Raw genomic sequence first — 21,032 nt, forward strand, 5'->3', positions numbered from 1 at the left:
CCTTCCAATAAGTTGTGCTAGCCCCAAGAAGGTAAGCTCACAACTTTAACTTTTAGAGCATTAGTGTATTGAAATATTTGCCTTTAAAAATCCTTGCTAGAAGGGAATTGGGTTGTGTCTCCAGTCTCCAATTGCTTGCCCAATAGAGCCAGATTTTGAGTCATGAGATCTTTAATCGCCAAACCTCATTCCTTTTTAGGTCGGGTCATAGTGTTCTAACCAATCGAAGCCATTCTTCTCTTTGATCCTTTTTGGTCCCACCAGAATTGGGACAAAATACTGTGAATGTCAGATAATAAGCCATCAGGGAGTTTAAAACAGGAGAGAGTATAAATTGGAACAGCTTCTCCTACTGCCTTAAGAAGATTTTGTCTTCCTCCTGTCGATAAAAGACTTCTTTTTCATCCATTTACTTTCTTACGCACCTTCTCTTTTATTTCCCCAAATGTAGTCTTTTTAGATTTAAAAACAGTTGAAGGTAAGTCAAGATATTTATCTTGTGTGCTAATATGATCAACCATTAGAGATACTGCGAATTGTAAACGAACTGGCTCAGGGGTATTATTACTGAAAAATTACAGCTGATTTATTTAAATTTACCTGCTGTCCACTAAAGCTCTTGTAAGAATCCAACAACTCCATAATTCTTTGCAAGATTTAGAGGAGACCTTGTAAAAAAGAATGGGGTCATCTAAATAATAAATGGTTCACCCTAGGATGTCTCTTTGTTACTTGAATGTCCTAAATTAGTCTGTTTTGTTTTGTCTTGTATAGCAAGAAGGATAGACCTTCTGCACACACAAAAAATAGGTATGGAGATAAAGAATCACCCTGACGGATGCCTCTACGTAGTTTGAAAAAATCATAAGATTGTCCTTCCACAAGGACAGAATAAGAAACAGTAGTGACCAATTCTCGAATCCAACCAACAAAAGCATCATCGAATCCCAGCTTATTTAGGATAAACCACAAAAAATGCCATTCTACTCTGTCAAAAGCCTTACTTGTATCTAACTTCATAGCCATTTCAGTTTCACAACCTTGCCTTTTAGTCTTAAGGTAGTGCATATATTCGTGAGCTATAAGAATATTATCTAAGATCAGCCTTCCCTTAATAAATGTACTCTGATTAAGACTCACTAGTTTATTCATTATACTTTGAAGTCTATGGACAAGAACTTTAGATATAATTTTGTAAATGACAGAAGATAAACTAATGGGTTTCACCTAAGTCATATTAGAGGCATCCGGAATCTTCGGAATCAAACATATGTGTGTGATTGAAATTTTTTAGTATTCTTACACTTGTATAGAAACATAGTACTGCTCGAAATACATCCCTGCCAACCAAATTCCAAAAATGCTGAAAGAATTTTGCAGTCATACCGTCATCTCCTGGAGCACTCTAAGGATGTATACTAATAGTAGCGCTCTTCACTTCCTTAAAAGAAACCAACCTTGGTAACCAATGGTTGATGGAAGCTGTAACCTTGGGTTCGAAGTGCGTGAAAAACAAATTTGGATCAGCTTGAAAAGTTGAGGTGAAAATTTCTCGAAAGTAGTTTTCAGCCACGACTGCGATATCCGTATTCGAAGTAGCTATCTCGCCTTCAGGACTAACAAGGCTCCAAACTTTATTACCCCTTATTCTGTTTTTAAGCTTTTGATGAAAGAATTTTGTGTTTTGATCCCCCTCTTTGAGCCACTTGACTCTAGATTTGGCTTTTCAGTACATTTCTTCATCATGATAAGCTACCTCAAGTTTTCTCTCCAATTTGGTCAGTTCGGTGTCACCAAAAATCCCAGCTGATCTCAGTTCCTCTATACGACTATTGAGTTGCTCAATTGCCTTTCTTGAGTTCTGGTTGCCTGCTTATTACCATTGTATTAATTTATGTTTGCACCCTTTAATCTTCTGCACTAGAACAAACATAACTGATCCTTCTATTCTCTCCCTCCAAATATCACAAACATTCCTCCTAACCTTTAGCATAGAGCACCATCTTTCTTGGAATTTAAATCTTCTTTTAGATCTTCCAATATTTGGTTTGAAATTCCTAAGAAGAGGGATAAAGATTCATCTAATCAGCACTATCAATAACCTGATCTAATCATTTTTTGCTAAGATCGGCCCCTCTGTGTTTATTAGATCATGTAAATGGCCTCCTCAACATGCCTAAATCCAAAAAAGAGATATCATTAATAAAATTCTGAAAATTAGTGATAGAAGATTCAAATTTATCATTATCATCCTGTTTTTCAGCTTGGGAAAGGATGGCATTGAAGTCACCTGCAACCACAACTTTAGAATTGAATTGCTAAATTATAGTTTGTAAATGCGTGAACCGAGAGTAGCAAATCTACTCATTTGTGCTCAAATAAACTCCTATTAGCCCCCAGCTCTCTGCCAGAACTGAATCCTCTAGCCGCAGTGTAAAATCGGTCAGATTGTAAAATTTGGATCTTAATGTCTTCTTTCCATGCTAATACCACCAGCCATACCATTCGAGTCCACCAAGAACCAGTTTTTAAAATTCACAAACCGCATTTTAGTTTTCATCTGGCAAGCTTGGTTTTTTATCTCGCAGAAAAAATCAAGCTTACAGGAGTACGATCACATTATCCCTTTAAGATTACGGGCTATCAGGAGTCTCTCCAAACTCTGATAGTTCCATATCAATAGCTTCATGTCTCCTAGGGTGTCATTTGACGGATGGCACCCTCCACCTCAGAGTCAGCAACATATTTGTCATATGGACATAATCTCTTTTGAATACCTTCATTCTCCTTGTTTGTCATCTTTTTTTTATCTCCCACATACTTCTTAATTGAAGAACTTCCCTGTCGCGCTAAATGTTTCATGTTTGGAGCTCTAGTCTATTTTATAGTGATAGGAGCAATGATATTTTTCGAGACGATCTCTTTTAATGGCAGTCTAAGCTTGTCCAAGAGAGTTAGAATAGAAGCTTCTGAAGTAGCTGAATCAGTTTTGGCAGCATCACCCTTATTACCTCATATGTTGGAATATGTTTTTCTCCTTGCGTTTGCTTTGGAATTTTTCTCATCTCCCATACTTAGTTTTGAAAAGCCATCCAAAAGTCAAGAAGGTGTAGGTTTCTTTTTTGGCTGAGGAACATTCTCACGTGCTGACCTAAATTTGGAGGAATTCACATTTTCTTTTCTTTCAATCCTCTTTCCTACTTGATCTGTCTTTACCCAATTTCTGATTTTGTTCTGTTGTATCTGATTATCTACTGAATCCACAATTCAAATTGAGCATATCTTAACTTCATGTCCCAACCTGGCACAATAGATGCAACAATTGTCTAATCATTTATACTTCAATTAGTTTCTTATAAAGGCCAGCAACTTTAAGACTATCTTGGATCTCCTTCTCTCCATCAATGAAAATTTTTGCTTTGAGAATCCTTGTGTTTTTTGTTCTGAACCTCAAAACATCCCATGTCGTAGACTGCCCAATCGTTCACCAATTTTTCTCCCTACTTCCAAAGTTTTGAACCTCTCTGGCAAACTCCAGAATTGTGTCCAAACTAAAAATTTTGTGATAACCACTTCCTCCAATTCCTCTGAATATCTTCATATTTTAATGTGTAAAACATAGTTCTTAAATATTCATGAAGAGCCTTTTTCAATTCTCATCAATTTGGATTTCAAATAAAAAAAGAACTGAAATTGATTATAGCCAATTCCAATCATGTAAAACTCAACTGGTTTGTCTTATATAGCCCTTAAAGTGTTCTCCATGGTGCCTACGGTAAAGGATTTGTCTGCAAACACTCTCCCTCTTAAGCTATTGGCACAAGATTGTACTTTCTCAAATATATTCTCTTCTCCAAGATAAATAACTCCCTCATCACGCTCCTCTGGTTGTTCAAACACGTGGTGATTCTCGTGTCTTTCATCCATGCTAAATTGCTAACGTATACTAATCACAATGTATGGATTAGAGATATTCAAATCTAAAAATGAAAGTAGAAGAAACCCTAGTAGCACTAAAATCCTAACAGAGCACAAATAATCTTAATGTGCTACTCTTTTTCTCCTAAACCATGAATAGACATACATTGTTAAAACACATTTCGCATTGTGTTTTTTGAAAAAAAAAAACATATGCATTTATTAGTATCCTGGACACATGTTAGTGTTTAGACCATTTCGTCCCAATAAATTGTGGATATTCTATCATAAAACAATTTTTTTAAAAAATGTAAACTAATAGAAGAAGACACGTGAATAATTATATATATTTTTAACACGTATCTTTATATAAGAACCTCCTTTTGGATTTATGTAAATATTTGAAAAAATTTTTTATTTATCTTATGTTAAATTTTTTTTTAGGTTAGATTAAACTCTAGACTTTTCGGTTATAAAAACTCTTATAATATGTCGTGAAATCACATCTTTAAAAAATTTAAGCTAATAAAAAAAGACTCATGAATAATTACATTTCTAACCCTCTTAAAAAAATCATGTTATTTGATTATTTCCACAATAACTTGAATTACACTAATTTTTAATTCCATTATAAAATGAAAAATTGTTTTGAATGATTAAGATACAGTTTTAGTGATACATATAATATGACATGCCCAAACCAAAGGGGAGAAGTCCGGATGAGAAGTCTAGTACATATAGAAATCAAAGTAGCATCAAAGCTCAGCCACAGAACCTCATCACAACCCAATATAGAAGCCATGTAAAGGTTGCTGCTAACCAGAAAAATACACGCAACTGGCTAAAAAATATCTCAACAGCACAAATAAGGTTTTAGTCTTAAACTTATATTCAATAAATTAAAATAACATTTTGTTTCATATAAACATTATAAGTGCATTCAAATGCATTATTCAAGTCATAAAATTTGAAACGTAATAATGTACTATAAAATATATTCATAATTTTTTAAATTGAATAACCCAAGTTTTAAAATTAAGTATAAATTGATACAAATCTTGAAAAATTACCCAAAAAAAAAAACCTGTTACATGTAATACTTTTAGATGAGTACACACGAACCCTAATTCACTCACAAGCATATAAAAGAGAGAAAATCCAAAGAAATTAAAGGAAAAGCAAGAGAGAAAATAAAAGACAAAGGAGTGATTATTTATTTATCATAAATACTTTTAATTTATGCTCACGTATTGTTCTATCAAACAATATTTTTATTGATTATTTTTAGTTAACACAGTAAAAATACAAAAGAATTATAACTTAAAAAATAAAAGAATTTGTAAAATAATATAATTTAAAGATTAAAGTGACAAATAAACTCTTAAAAATTTATCATTCAAATATATTAGTCCCTAAAAAGATACCAATAAAATCATCTAAAATAATAAATGTGGACACATTATTTTTAAATTAACTCCTATAATTTTAGGATAGAAAATATATTAATTTAAACTAACTTATTCACATTTATTATTTTAAAGAACTTTATTAATATTTTTTTTAAAGATTTATCTATCTAAAATATAAATTTTTAAAAGTTTACTTGTCAAATTACTCTAATTTAAATGTATGATATTCTATTAATTAAGGAATGCGCCAACTCTTCTGCTCCCAACTCCTACGGATTTTTATACTGACCATCATATAATGTCATGGGGACGGATGCGATGAACTACAACCAACCACCATTATTTCACACATTTGTAAAACGTGTTGAATTATTACTGATAAAGTCAAAATGTGAATATATAATTAAGCAATTAATAAACTAGGTAAATAAAATTTCACGTATAGTAATAATAGTATTGATCAATTCACACGATGGATCAGTTCATATATATACGTCTCTGTCGGCGGAATAATCAAGCCGCCATTGATTATTCTTTGATGAGTAGCTTCTGATCTTAGCTGTCCACGCATGAATGATTTGACTAGCTATACTTTTCCCATGGATTCCGGGTGATTCAGTTATGTTGTAGAATAGTGACCACGCTTCCCTCATCATATCATTCTTGCAAACTTTATCTCATAATATATATCCTTCCAATTTTCTTTCTTAAAGTTAGGGATAAGATTCGAATTCGTGACTTTTAAGTGAGTATAAGGAGAATAAAAATTATGCTATTTGAGTTATAATTCGTTTGGCAATATATATCCTTTCAGTATATGCATGGAGATTAATATTTGAATAAAATATATTTTTTGTCTCTAAAATTTGACAAAAGTTTTAAAATATTCCTAAATTTTATTTTGTTTTAATTTTATCCTAAATTTGGCGACTAATTTTTCAAAAAATTTAAGATCAATTCAACAACAATTTTATAAGAGCAATCCTCAACACATGCAAGCAAATCAAATATCATTTTCATTCATTATTGTTAAATTGGTTTTAAATTTTTTAAAAATTTAGCCGTCGAAAATATATTTGATATAAATCGAAAACTTTTGAAACAAAATTAAAATAAAATAAAATTTAAAAATATTTTAAAAATTTTTGCTAAATTTTTGAGACAAAAAGTATATTTATCCTTAATATTTTAATTTGATGCAGGACCACTAACATCGAGAGAGGTAGATTTTCATTAATAAATTCATCATTACCATTTCGAAATATGGATATGTATTCAAACCTGTCACATACATTCATAATTTGAGCTAGCGCACTCATCTTCAATATTGAAATCCAAACAACTTAATTATGATCAAACAAGAATAAATTTATTAGACGCCGATATTCATGAAGTAGTTGTCATGAAGAAGTTCTAATTGATTACATGAGAATGTTAATTCAGGTAAGTAGGGATACATGATTTTATATATAATTTTAGGATAAAATATATTTTTGTCTTTAATTTTTTATAAAATATTTTTAAAATATTTTTAATTTGACTTAACTTTTTTTCTAACGTTAAAAAATTAATTTTAATTTGATCTTTTATAGTTAATTTTCAAACCGTTAATAGTTAATAAAAAATTAAAAAATAATAAATTGACATTTAGAATTAAATTTTAAATCTTTTAATTATAAAAATTTTAATATTATATTAAAAAAATTGAATTGTCAGATATATATAATAATATAAAATAATACAATAAAAAAACAAATTGAATAAAATTACAAATGTTTTTTATACTATTAATATATAAAAAAATTAAGTCATTTAATTTTTAAGAGTAGTGTAATAACAACTATCCGTAATAAAAGTAATATTATTTATTTTTTTCACTTTGTTTGATTGTGCATAATTTTTCTAACTAACTTTTTGATGGACAGGCGGTGTCCATATTCAATGTACTAAAATTATTGTAGATACCATGCACGTAGTATATTGTCAACAGTGATACTACGTATATAAATATTTTTTAAATTAAATTTAATTACGTTAGCACCCGTCCAACAAAAAAAATGTGTATGTGTTATTGTTTTTCTTTTTCTACATTCTTTTAGCATAGAAATTTTTGTTATAGAAATTTATAAACACAGCACATAAATTTTTATATATAATGTAAATTAAATTTTTACACATAACATAAATTTATTAATATAATATAAAAATTTGTATATAACATAGACATTTTTATTTATATTATAAAAATTTTTGTACATAACACATAAATTTTTACTGTAAATATATTTTGTGGTTTTTTAATTTTTTTATAGTTTATAAAAAATTATGTATTGTGTATCAAAATTTCTGTAATGTATATATATCAAAATTTATATGTGATTTATATTTTGTTAGTTGAATATCAATATTTTATATATGTAGTTTTTAAAAATTTTTGTACTGCATACCAAATTTTGTATTGTATATTAAAATTTTTGTGCTATATATTTTGTTGGTTTTAAGAGTCAATATTCTAGAAATATAGTTTTTTAAAATTTTGTGTTATATACAAAATTTATGTTTTAAATCAAAATTTTTATACTCTAATTTTTTGAATATATATAAGAAGAAGATGAAAAAGATGACGACGATAATAATTGAAAAGGATGAAGGAAAAAAAAAGAAAAAGAAGAGCAAAATCGAATAAGAGAGGAAAAAAATGTTAAAGACGATGATTATGTTGTTGAAAAAGAAAAAGAAGACCATGACTACATTCAAAAAGAATAACACACGTACATCTAATTTAGTTGGAATTTGATCGATAAAATTACTTGTCTGTGTAGCTTTATTTATTGTCAATATAAATGCCACATTATTATATTATATTGTTTACACACACACATTCTAAAAGGAGCAATAGTTGGGAGTCTTAATCATTCTTTTATATAATAAAGAATTGAAATATATGTTATTTAAATTTTAAGAGAATAATTAAGAAAACGTGTTAAGATACACACATACACATATATTCTAAAAAGAGCAATATATAGTTGGGAGTCTTAATCATCCTTTTATATAATAAATAATTGAAATATATGTTATTTAAAAATTAAGAGGATAATTATTAAGAGAATGAGTTAAGATTTTTATTTTTTTTAAATTTTTACTTTTTGAAGAATTTAATATTTAATGTTTAAAATTAAAAATTTATGATTTAAGATCTAGAATTTAAGATAAATAAATAATAAAAATAAAAGTATAGTAAAAAATAAATAACATTATATTGGTAACATTATTTTCAATAGAATTTAACATGATTATTTTGCGATAAATAATTAAAGAGTGAAATATTTTTTGCAAATATAAATATGGAAGAATTATGGCATTCAATGGGTTAAAATAAATCTTACATATATAATAAGGAGCCCAGATAAAGATGTCAAAAATATCTTTTTTTAAAGATATTTTTAAATAATTAAAATTTAACACATATAATCGATTAAATTGTGCTATTTTTAATAAAATTAAAAAACTCTAAATCCTAACCTTATGACGATAGAGAAATAAAGGGCTAGAATTTAAGATTTTCAAAATTAATATATATATAATAGAAATATTTTAGTGATTATTTTTTATAATAAAGATATTGTAGTCATTTTCTATAAGAAAATAATATTAATTTAGATCAGTTCAAGATTTGATTCACTATTTTTTCAGTCAAATTAATTTGTCTGATCTAATTTTGACTAAAATAACACATTTTAATCGATTATATATGTTAAATTTTAATTATTAGAAAACATCTTTAAAAAAAAGCGTTTTAAATGTCTTTGACTAAATAGCTCCTATATGATAAATATAATCTTTTCATCCTTGCACAATAATGCTTGTTAAGTCTATTATATGAAATATCTTAAAAAGTCTCAATCTGTTGAGTTAAATTTAATTCTGAGTATATAAATATGATACAAATATTTATCGAATTAAAAATCTAAATTTAGTTTAATGTGTGTTAGTGGTGCAAGTCCAATATTTTATCTCTCATCCCAAATTCATGTTGCTTTAGCAAAGTTCTAATACACCAATTCAAGATTTTAGCTCAATACATTTAATGAGCAACTATCAGAACCTAGATGCCAAGAGAGAAGATTCCGAAAATTCATAGTTGAAATAAAAAAGAAAAATAAAATGAGACACTTGATATTAAAAAATTCTCTGCTAGTTAAAATTGTAGTGGTTAAAGATGATTTATTGTTGATTAATAAATATTTTGTTGACATCTGGTAGTATTAGATAATACAAGAAAACTGTTAGGACTAAGGACAAAAGAATAAGTGCATGTCCAAAAACTGTTTTTTATTTATGTGGGTCATTAATTTATTATATATTAAATCATGGCCCTTATTTTGATCAATTTTGTTTATTTCATTAAAACTATATAATAATATGTAATTCACATTCATTTGAAAATAATACAAAAAATTATTTAAAATTATATTTAAATTAAGGTTTAATCATTTTATTAGTCTCTATAATTTTACAAAATTTTTAATTAGATTTTTGTACTTTTTTTTCTTTTAATTGAGTTCTTGCATCAAAAATTTTTTTTTAATTGGATCCTTACATTTTTTTCTTTAATTTGGGTCTCTGTACTAATTTTTTTTAGTTGGGTCACTATAAAATTAAGTCAATTGTTGTCAAAAAAGACCTAATTGAAAAAAAAATTGGTGCAGGACCTAATTAAAAGAAAAAAATATAAGAACTTAATTGAAAATTTTGTAAAACTATAGGAACCAACTGAATAATTAAACCTTAAATTAAATATTATTTTAAAATTTTAAACTTATTTTAAATATAATCGGTTAGATGTAGTTTGAATATATATAATTTAAATTTTAACATTTGTATTTAGAATTATATTTATTAATTTAAATTAAATGGTGTATAATTTTAAATTATAAGTTAGTATATGTAAATTATATTAATTAGTTTATTATTAATTTTAAGGGTAACTAATTAAAATTAAACTCTGAAAAAATTATTTCTATTAAGCATGAAAATTCTACCATTAATTTTTTTATGAAATATTCAAAATGTAACCTAAACCATAGTAATTTTTTTAAATATTTTTTATATGATTAAACTAAAATACCAAAAAAAAAGTTTATTTTTAAAAGTTCATTAAATTAATAGATTAAAATTTTATATTTAGTAATATATAATAGATTTAAACTATTTTAATAATATATTTAAACTATTCTAATAATATATTAAAAATATTTTAATTTATTTATTATTTATGTAATGCATGATTAATATCAGTTATCTACTAATTTATTTAAATTATAACTATATTAGAATAAAATATTTTTTAAGTAAATAAAAATTTGATATTCACCTTCTTTTAAGATTTTGTCAACAAAAATTTAAATTAATTATTTTTCTATTGGTTCCATAAAATAAAAGTATCAAAAAATTATCAATATTTATTTTAAAAAAAATTGATAAAGTGATAAGTTTTTAATTTTTATTTGTCTAAAAATTTTTTTATAACATTTTTAACTTATACTTTAGAAAATTTTACAACCATGTATTTAATTATCTCAATTATTTTTTAAGATATAATATTTTATTTATAGTTATTTTTTATTATTTTTATTTTTATCTCATTTGACATCGAACTTAGCTTATTATAAAATTAGAATATTTAATCTATTATATATTATTAAATATAAACTTTTACTCTATTAATTTAATAAACTTTTAAAAATATTTTTTTTTGGTTTTTTAGTTTAATCATATAGAAAATATTAATAAACTACTATGGTTTAGGTTACATTTTGAATATTTCATAAAAAATTATGGTAGAATTTTCATGTTTAATAGAAATAATTTTTTCAGAGTTTAATTTTAATTAGTTATCCTTAAAATTAATAATAAACTAACTAATATAATTTACGTATACTAACTTATAATTTAAAATTATACACTATTTAGTTTAAATTAATAAATATAATTCTAAATATAAATGTTAAAATTTAAATTATATATCTTCAAACTACATCTAACTGATTATATTTAAAATAAATTTAAAATTTTAAAATAATATTTAATTTAAGATTTAATTACTTTGTTAGTCCTTATAGTTTTGTAAAATTTTTAATTAGGTCCTTATACTTTTTTTCCTTTTAATTAAGTCCCTGCACCAATTTTTTTTTAATTAGATCTCTCTTGACAGTGGTTGACTTAATTTTATAAGATCCAACTAAAAAAAATTAGTGCAAAGACCCAAATAAAAGAAAAAAAAGTGTAGAGATCCAATTAAAAAAAATTTTTGGTATAAGAACTCAATTAAAAGAAAAAAAAGTACAAAGACCTAATTAAAAATTTTGCGAAACTATAGAAACCAACAAAGTAATTAACCCTTAATTTAAATATAATTTCAAATAGTTTTTATATTATTTTTAAATAAACATGAATTGCATATTATTATACAATTTTAAAAAAATAAACAAAATTAATCAAAACAAGAGCCATGATTCAATAATGAATTAATGACCCACATGAATAAAAAACAGTTTTTGAGCATGCATTTATTCTTTTGTCCTTGACCCTAACACTTCTTTTACATTATCCATGTCAATAAAGTATTTGTTGGTCAACAACCAGTCACCTTTAGTGTAACACCCTACCACACAGGGCCTTACGCTTAAGTCGTAAAGCAGAGGTGGCAAGGTATTACGACCTCTAAAAGAAAATGATATCTACATAGATATAGTTGGGTGAAATCATATCTAGGAGCCTTGAAGAACAAGCTAAAAAAAAATCGATAAACAGAAAATCGTGACACACTCGCATGGATATTCGTAAAACGGATAGGTAAAATCGAAAGATAACTGAACACATATATATACATATCAGAGTTCCAAAACTCAGATAGCAAGCTCCAGACACGACCTGCGAAGCTAAGGCCAGCCAGAGTATATAATTATATATATATACAACCCAAAATAAAGCTCAAACCCCAAAACAAACTCCTGTATCTCCAAGTCGACCTCTAGGAGGGACAAAACACAAAATATACATGCGGAGATTCTATAAACATATATACATAGCCTAAAACAAAATATGACAGTCCAAAAGACAGTTCTTCGCTCGTAAGGAGGATACCCAAACGCTCAACGAGGTGTCTCTCGACCTGCATCTGAAAAACAACAACATAGTATGGGATGAGAACCGGAGGTTCTCAGTATGGTAAAGGTGCCCGCATAGTTAATATAAAAGGTCTCGGGAAAGCCAGAGGCATTCCTAGAACTTCGACACTCAGATTTCAGCTTAAGAATTCAACTAAACCGGAAGTTAGGTAAATTGTCTAAGGTATTCTAGTTCTGAATCTAACTTTAACCCAACATTCTACTTTCTGTCACTTCTAATCCTCTGAATCACTGGTGGAACAACCCTCGTCATTCCTTCGCCAGACAAGGGGCCTCTTAATTACATAGACAAACATTACAGACAAGGAAAACACAAATAGAGAAGCATTTACAGCAAGTAGAACAAGTAGCAGATAAGCAGAATTTAACAGTTAAGCAAACTAAAGCAATGCACACCCAAACAAAGCAAACAAATGCATATGATGTATGCCTGTCCTATGGCTGATGAGTCTCATCTGTCGGTTATACAGCCGACCCGACAAGTCCTGGTAGTTAACCATTGGACAGTCCCTCTGTGCGCGCATCCCCAAACTCAATAATATACCATGGAGTTAAACTCCAAGCTCAAATATAATATTCCATGGAGTCACACTCCAAGCTCAGTAATATAGTATTCCATGGAGACGAACTCCAAGCTCAAATATAATATTCAATATTTATATATATATATGCATGCCCATGGGAGAATCCGGGGAGTTAAAGTGCCCGGTCACATCTTGCGACAGAGGGTCAACAAATAGTCTCAAATACACAAGCCACATCATAATCTCTTTCTTTGTAAAATACCACCTCAAATCAAACTCCAATTCTCATAGAAGTTTTGGCAGTATCTCCTCTAAAGCTCAAATTTCTGCCACCCTTCAAGGGTCCCAACTATCAAATCAAACACCTCTCAATCCTTCAAATCATTTTCGGTAACAAATTATTTCAAAATCAAACACATACCAATATTAAATCTTTTTCCAAAAACCAACCAACTTCAATAGCAAATTATTAATAACAGCTAAACCACATATATTATACCATATACACAATCCATTAATTATTCACTCAGTTCATTCCTATCTTAAGGTCATCTAGCCTAAGTTTTCACGTGACATTAAACATTAACTACGAGAAACCGAAACCATACCTTCGTACGGAATCAAAATATTCAAAGCTCTGGAGAAGCTTTCTGACCGAGCTATCGAAGAAGAAAACGTCCAGAATCGTCTTTGCCTCCTAAAACTCTCGTTGGCCAAATCCAAAGAAAAGATGAGCTACGTCATTGTCAACTTCCACTAATCAAAAATGGTGTCAACGTGTAGAGGAGGAGGTTACGAATACTTTCACCGGATTAGATTTTTGATTGGAGTTACGGATTGCAAGAAATCGAAGCCGAAAGTTTGGAGGGATTTACGTTCTCACGCTTCTCTCTCGGTCACTCTTCTCTCTCGCCATTCATTCGTTCATATACTATATATATGTATATGGCGGCAGATAATCATAACTAGATATTTCATATATGTGTATACGCATACAATAGCTTTCCTTAAGTAAATGGCTACCGCCTTTTATATATATATATATATATATATATATATATATATATATATATACATGCGCATATAATAATAATAATAATATATGCAATCATAATGCGTAATGATAGTAATGATATATATGTAGCTTAATGTAAAACATAAACCGCCTTTTGTTTTCATACTTTATAATTAATAATGATAATAATATTATAATAATACTAGCAATAGTAATGATAATCATGTAATATTAATAATAATAATAATAATAATAATAAACGTAATAATAGTAATAATAATAGTCACATAGTGAATATAATAACAACAATAAATACATAATACTAAGGAGTAAAACTATATAAACTTATAGTACATATAATACTCATGAGAATTATATCCAATGTTTATAATAATAATAATAATAATAATAATAATTTGATTAAATTTAAATTATTATAAAATCAGTTCAATTACTGATAATAAAAATAATTTTCTAAAAATAAGGAACTCTAATTTTATAAAATAAATTATAACTTATTTATATTTATATTTTTAAAATTGAGGGTTACTACATCCTATCCACCTTATAAAAATTTTCGCCCCCGAAAATTGATATAAAATGGAAGAGACTCATACTAAGGTAACTTCCTTTCTTAAACATGTCAAAGAAAAACAGAAAGATTTGACATGTTTAGTTTGCAAATTCAGGATATTCTTATGGCTTAAAAGTCTACGCAAAGCGGAATATACAAGATAAACTCGATGCAGAAAGGTTATAAGGCAGGTTGGTATTGGAACGACGGGTTTATCGCTTCTAATACTCATTTCATCTAGCTCCCAGGTTCTGCTGATCCTAATGGTGTCACCTTTCGTAATTCAATCGAAACTGGTTCAGCCTCTGACACTAAATCTATCACAACTTACTCTTTCTCTTGACACATAACCGATTATCAATTACGGGTTCAACCTATGTCATGTCTCTTCCTCATAACTTACCATCTCTGGGTTTCAGGTAACTGTCCCACACAACTCTCAACATTTCCGGTTCTTTATGTATAACTTAAGTTGTATACTCAAAATAATTCAACCCACTACTGCTGCGCCACTCTTATTATTATTCTCCAAGAATTTAATCACTTTTCTAGGCTGTCCAACTATCGTTCTGTCTCACCATTCGGAGGTTTTTAGTCGATCGCTCAATTGAAAATCACAAGGCTCACAACTCGGTAATGTACTACAATGAATGCTACGTGCTATTTACTACGCAAGGCAGTCAAAAATTTCGATTATCAGTGCGTGATTACCTCTAATCGGAGTATCTGCGGTTCCAGCACCATCCGCTGTCATAGTGAACACGCGTCCCTGATGTTGTGCCTTTCCAGCTTCTTGATTCTTCTTCTTTTCTGGACAATTCCAAGACAAATGCCCAGCTTCACCACAGTAATAGCATACACCTAAACCAGCCCTGCACGGAGTATTCGGGTGGTACTTTCCACACCTCCTACAAGTTAAATCATTCGGTGGGGTCTGAGCTTGCTTTCCTTTGCCTCTTCCCTGGCTGTTATTATTACTGAATCTCTGGAAGTTATTCTGACCCAAATGTGGTTGTGGGGTGTAACCGCCTCGCTTAAAATCTTGTCCTCTAGGGGCGAAGTTCCTTCCCTGATCTCTCCTAACAAAAATTCGCTGATCACTCTTATCTGATGTCGCCTTTCTCAGACAATCCTCAGCAACTCTACTTTTGTTTACCAGTTCTGAAAACACTCTGATCTCCATTGGTGCAACAAAGCTCAGAATATCACTTCGAAGACCTCCCTCATACTTAATACATTTCCACTCAGCAAAATCATCAGGCGCACCCTGACAAATACGAGAAAAGCGACATAACTCCTCAAACCTGCTAGTATACTCAGCAACAGTCATCTGTCCCTGCTTTAACTGCATCAACTCAAGTTCTTTGGCATTTCTGGCTGAATTAGGAAAGTATTTCTTATAGAACTCTGTTCGAAAAACCTCCCAAGGAATCACAGCGCCATCTGGCTGCAGGATACGTCGTGTCCCCTGCCACCAATGCTGAGCCTCACCCTGCAGCTGATAAGTTCCAAACTCAACCCATTGCTCCTCAGGAACCTGCTGAGCCTGCAGTGCCCGTTCCATAGCTTGAATCCAATTATCTGCATCTGTGGGATTTGAGGTTCCCCTAAAGGTAGGAGGGTGAACTTTCAGAAATGTAGCAAGTGCCATGGGACCGTCCTCATCATTATTGTTTCCGTGATTACCCTGGTTTATCTGATTACCCAGTGCCTCGGCTGTCGCCTGCATAGCCGCAGCCATATTTCCCAGGGCAGCCATGAAGTCTACTGGATCATTCCCTGCCAGGCCAGGAGTAACAGTGCCTATCCTACCTCTACCTCGGCCGCGACCGCGTCCGTGAGTCGACATCTGGTCCCTTCACACACCAAACAAGTGATATTAAGTTGATCAGTCTCAATATCGCAAGTCTAATGCTTCAAGTTCCAAATGCATGCTCAATAACGTTTATGCCACATATATCAATCAGATATCCTAATAGCACATACACACACCCAGAGTATGCCCAGAAGCATAATCAGTCCATCTCTCAGGCTCTATAGAAACGAACTGCTCTGATACCATAATGTAACACCCTACCACACAGGGCCTTACGCTTAAGTCGTAAAGCAGAGGTGGCAAGGTATTACGACCTCTAAAAGAAAATGATATCTACATAGATATAGTTGGGTGAAATCATATCTAGGAGCCTTGAAGAATAAGCTAAAAAAAAATCGATAAACAGAAAATCGTGACACACTCGCATGGATATTCGTAAAACGGATAGGTAAAATCGAAAGATAACTGAACACATATATATACATATCAGAGTTCCAAAACTCAGATAGCAAGCTCCAGACACGACCTGCGAAGTTAAGGCCAGCCTGAGTATATAATTATATATATATACAACCCAAAATAAAGCTCAAACCCCAAAATAAACCCCTGTATCTCCAAGTCGACCTCTAGGAGGGACAAAACACAAAATATACATGCGGAGATTCTATAAACATATATACATAGCCTAAAACAAAATATGACAGTCCAAAAGACAGTTCTTCGCTCGTAAGGAGGATACCCAAACGCTCAACGAGGTGTCTCTCGACCTGCATCTGAAAAACAACAACATAGTATGTGATGAGAACCGGAGGTTCTCAGTATGGTAAAGGTGCCCGCATAGTTAATATAAAAGGTCTCGGGAAAGCCAGAGGCATTCCTAGAACTTCGACACTCAGATTTCAGCTTAAGAATTCAACTAAACCGGAAGTTAGGTAAATTGTCTAAGGTATTCTAGTTCTGAATCTAACTTTAACCCAACATTCTACTTTCTGTCACTTCTAATCCTCTGAATCACTGGTGGAACAACCCTCGTCATTCCTTCGCCAGACAAGGGGCCTCTTAATTACATAGACAAACATTACAGACAAGGAAAACACAAATAGAGAAGCATTTACAGCAAGTATAACAAGTAGCAGATAAGCAGAATTTAACAGTTAAGCAAACTAAAGCAATGCACACCCAAACAAAGCAAACAAATGCATATGATGTATGCCTGTCCTATGGCTGATGAGTCTCATCTGTCGGTTATACAGCCGACCCGACAAGTCCTGGTAGTTAACCATTGGACAGTCCCTCTGTGCGCGCATCCCCAAGCTCAATAATATACCATGGAGTTAAACTCCAAGCTCAAATATAATATTCCATGGAGTCACACTCCAAGCTCAGTAATATAGTATTCCATGGAGACGAACTCCAAGCTCAAATATAATATTCAATATTTATATATATATATGCATGCCCATGGGGGAATCCGGGGAGTTAAAGTGCCCGGTCACATCTTGCGACAGAGGGTCAACAAATAGTCTCAAATACACAAGCCACATCATAATCTCTTTCTTTGTAAAATACCACCTCAAATCAAACTCCAATTCTCATAGAAGTTTTGGCAGTATCTCCTCTAAAGCTCAAATTTCTGCCACCCTTCAAGGGTCCCAACTATCAAATCAAACACCTCTCAATCCTTCAAATCATTTTCGGTAACAAATTATTTCAAAATCAAACACATACCAATATTAAATCTTTTTCCAAAAACCAACCAACTTCAATAGCAAATTATTAATAACAGCTAAACCACATATTATACCATATACACAATCCATTAATTATTCACTCAGTTCATTCCTATCTTAAGGTCATCTAGCCTAAGTTTTCACGTGACATTAAACATTAACTACGAGAAACCGAAACCATACCTTCGTACGGAATCAAAATATTCAAAGCTCTGGAGAAGCTTTCTGACCGAGCTATCGAAGAAGAAAACGTCCAGAATCGTCTTTGCCTCCTAAAACTCTCGTTGGCCAAATCCAAAGAAAAGATGAGCTACGTCATTGTCAACTTCCACTAATCAAAAATGGTGTCAACGTGTAGAGGAGGAGGTTACGAATACTTTCACCGGATTAGATTTTTGATTGGAGTTACGGATTGCAAGAAATCGAAGCCGAAAGTTTGGAGGGATTTACGTTCTCACGCTTCTCTCTCGGTCACTCTTCTCTCTCGCCATTCATTCGTTCATATACTATATATATGTATATGGCGGCAGATAATCATAACTAGATATTTCATATATGTGTATACGCATACAATAGCTTTCCTTAAGTAAATGGCTACCGCCTTTTATATATATATATATATATATATATATATATATATATATACATGCGCATATAATAATAATAATAATATATGCAATCATAATGCGTAATGATAGTAATGATATATATGTAGCTTAATGTAAAACATAAACCGCCTTTTGTTTTCATACTTTATAATTAATAATGATAATAATATTATAATAATACTAGCAATAGTAATGATAATCATGTAATATTAATAATAATAATAATAATAATAATAAACGTAATAATAGTAATAATAATAGTCACATAGTGAATATAATAACAACAATAAATACATAATACTAAGGAGTAAAACTATATAAATTTATAGTACATATAATACTCATGAGAATTATATCCAATGTTTATAATAATAATAATAATAATAATAATAATAATTTGATTAAATTTAAATTATTATAAAATCAGTTCAATTACTGATAATAAAAATAATTTTTTAAAAATAAGGAACTCTAATTTTATAAAATAAATTATAACTTATTTATATTTATATTTTTAAAATTGAGGGTTACTACATTTAGCCACTAGAAATCTTCTCTTGATATTATTATGGAGAATGAGAGATAGCTGGAATACTAAGACTCTAAAAAAGATAGCAACATTATACAAAGGACATCAGAGGATCAAAATTTAAAAATTGATAAAAAAAAATATAACATGCAAGAACAGTAAAGATAGTAGAGCAATTTTAAAGAGAACAAAAATAGTAGAACAACTTCAAAGAGAGCAGAGGTGGTAGAGCAACATCAAAAACAGTAAAAATAGCAGAAAAAAATAGAAAAGCATTGCATGCCAAGAAAAACAGTTACAAAAGACAGAATCAACAAGAAAACTGAAAAGACAGTGATAAAATTTGCACAACAAATTTCATACTATAAAATTGTATTCACAACATCCATTGAAGACAAGAAAAAGAGTGATATTTGAGCATCATCTCATATACATTTGAGCTAAAATGTTTTTCTTTAACTTTGTACTTCATTTAAAATTTTATGGCTATCTAACGTTCATCTTTCTATAATTGAGAAAAAAGACATATTATGGTGAGAAGAAAATTGAAAAAACCATAAAAAAAAAACAAGAGAAATGCATTGAAAAAGCTAAATAAAATTTCTTTGTATTTATTATTTGATGAAATAGGATTAAATTTTCTTATTAAATTGGGATAGCATTTGATGGCTAGTTAAACCAGTAAATTTTCTTTTGTTAAGTTAGAACAACACTTTGTGGTAGCTAATTTGGTTTGGATAGAAGTTCTGTTCTATTATAATTTTAGAGACAAAAAACAAAAATTCTTCTACATAATCTATTTCTGCAAAAAATTACTAAAAGAACTTATTTTTTGAAATTAACTTGATTCAATCCCTTATCAAGTTCTAGTATTATCGTTAATATCTAATTGGAGGATTTTGACTATATGCAAATTAGGATGTATGAACAAGACTCAAGAAAAGACACAAAATTTATTGATTAAAAATAAAGAATTAAATCACATAAAATTTATAGCCGAAATAGAAATTCTACAAGTTTCAACATCCACGTCTAGAGACGTCAAAATAATGGATCTGCTAGTGCATAAAATAGTACAAAATGACAAAAATAACGAGAATGATGAAGAATTTGAGGATCATAGTGAAATTGACACACTTTGAGCTCACACTTTTAATTAGTGTGACTAAAAGTAATTTGTTAAAGTGTTTTAACTTTAACGTTTAATTTATCTATTGCAAATTTTTTTGTGTATGTATTGTGTATAAAAATATTTTGATAAAAATATAATTTATTTATTTAGTCATTTTTAAATAAAAATAATATTTTTATAATATATTAAAATCTAATTCTATAATTCATCATCTGAAAATAAAAATAAATTTTTTTATATAAAAACAATTATAAAATCTTGGTTGCATTGGGGTACCCACATTATGTATATGAACACAACAGAGTCAGTTAGATTACATAGGTCCACCGATCCTTCTACATCACAGTATCAATCTCTTCCTCTGCATTTGCCTCAACTTTGGCCTTAGTCTCAGTCATAGCTTCATCCTTATTCACACCCTCCTTTTCAGTCTCAGTCACATTCTTAGCTTAAAACAACCTCATATATAGGTGATCCCAACAACAGTTGAAGATGTTGTGGCCTCTACTAGCAAGGGTCTGGTAGAGTTGACCATTGATGATAATGATGACTAAAGTGATATAATTTAATTTATATGTTATGAC

The 21,032-nt window shown here is 29.7% G+C and overlaps 1 protein-coding gene across 1 annotated transcript; it reads right to left on the reverse strand.

The window, feature by feature from the left end:
- Window positions 1-15,300: 15,300 nt before the first annotated feature.
- LOC130945966 (uncharacterized) lies at window positions 15,301-16,482 on the reverse strand. The gene has a single exon (XM_057874652.1). It carries the CDS (start codon window positions 16,480-16,482, stop codon window positions 15,301-15,303), a length of 1,182 nt encoding a protein of 393 aa, XP_057730635.1.
- Window positions 16,483-21,032: the final 4,550 nt, after the last annotated feature.

The sequence above is a fragment of the Arachis stenosperma genome, chromosome 8 (genome assembly GCF_014773155.1).
Source record: "Arachis stenosperma cultivar V10309 chromosome 8, arast.V10309.gnm1.PFL2, whole genome shotgun sequence".
In the NCBI taxonomy this organism is placed as follows: Eukaryota; Viridiplantae; Streptophyta; class Magnoliopsida; order Fabales; family Fabaceae; genus Arachis; species Arachis stenosperma.

What these genes read in the sequence shown, in the direction of transcription:
- LOC130945966 (XM_057874652.1), bottom strand. Translation starts at nt 16,482, where the DNA reads ATGTCGACTCACGGACGCGGTCGCGGCCGAGGTAGAGGTAGGATAGGC.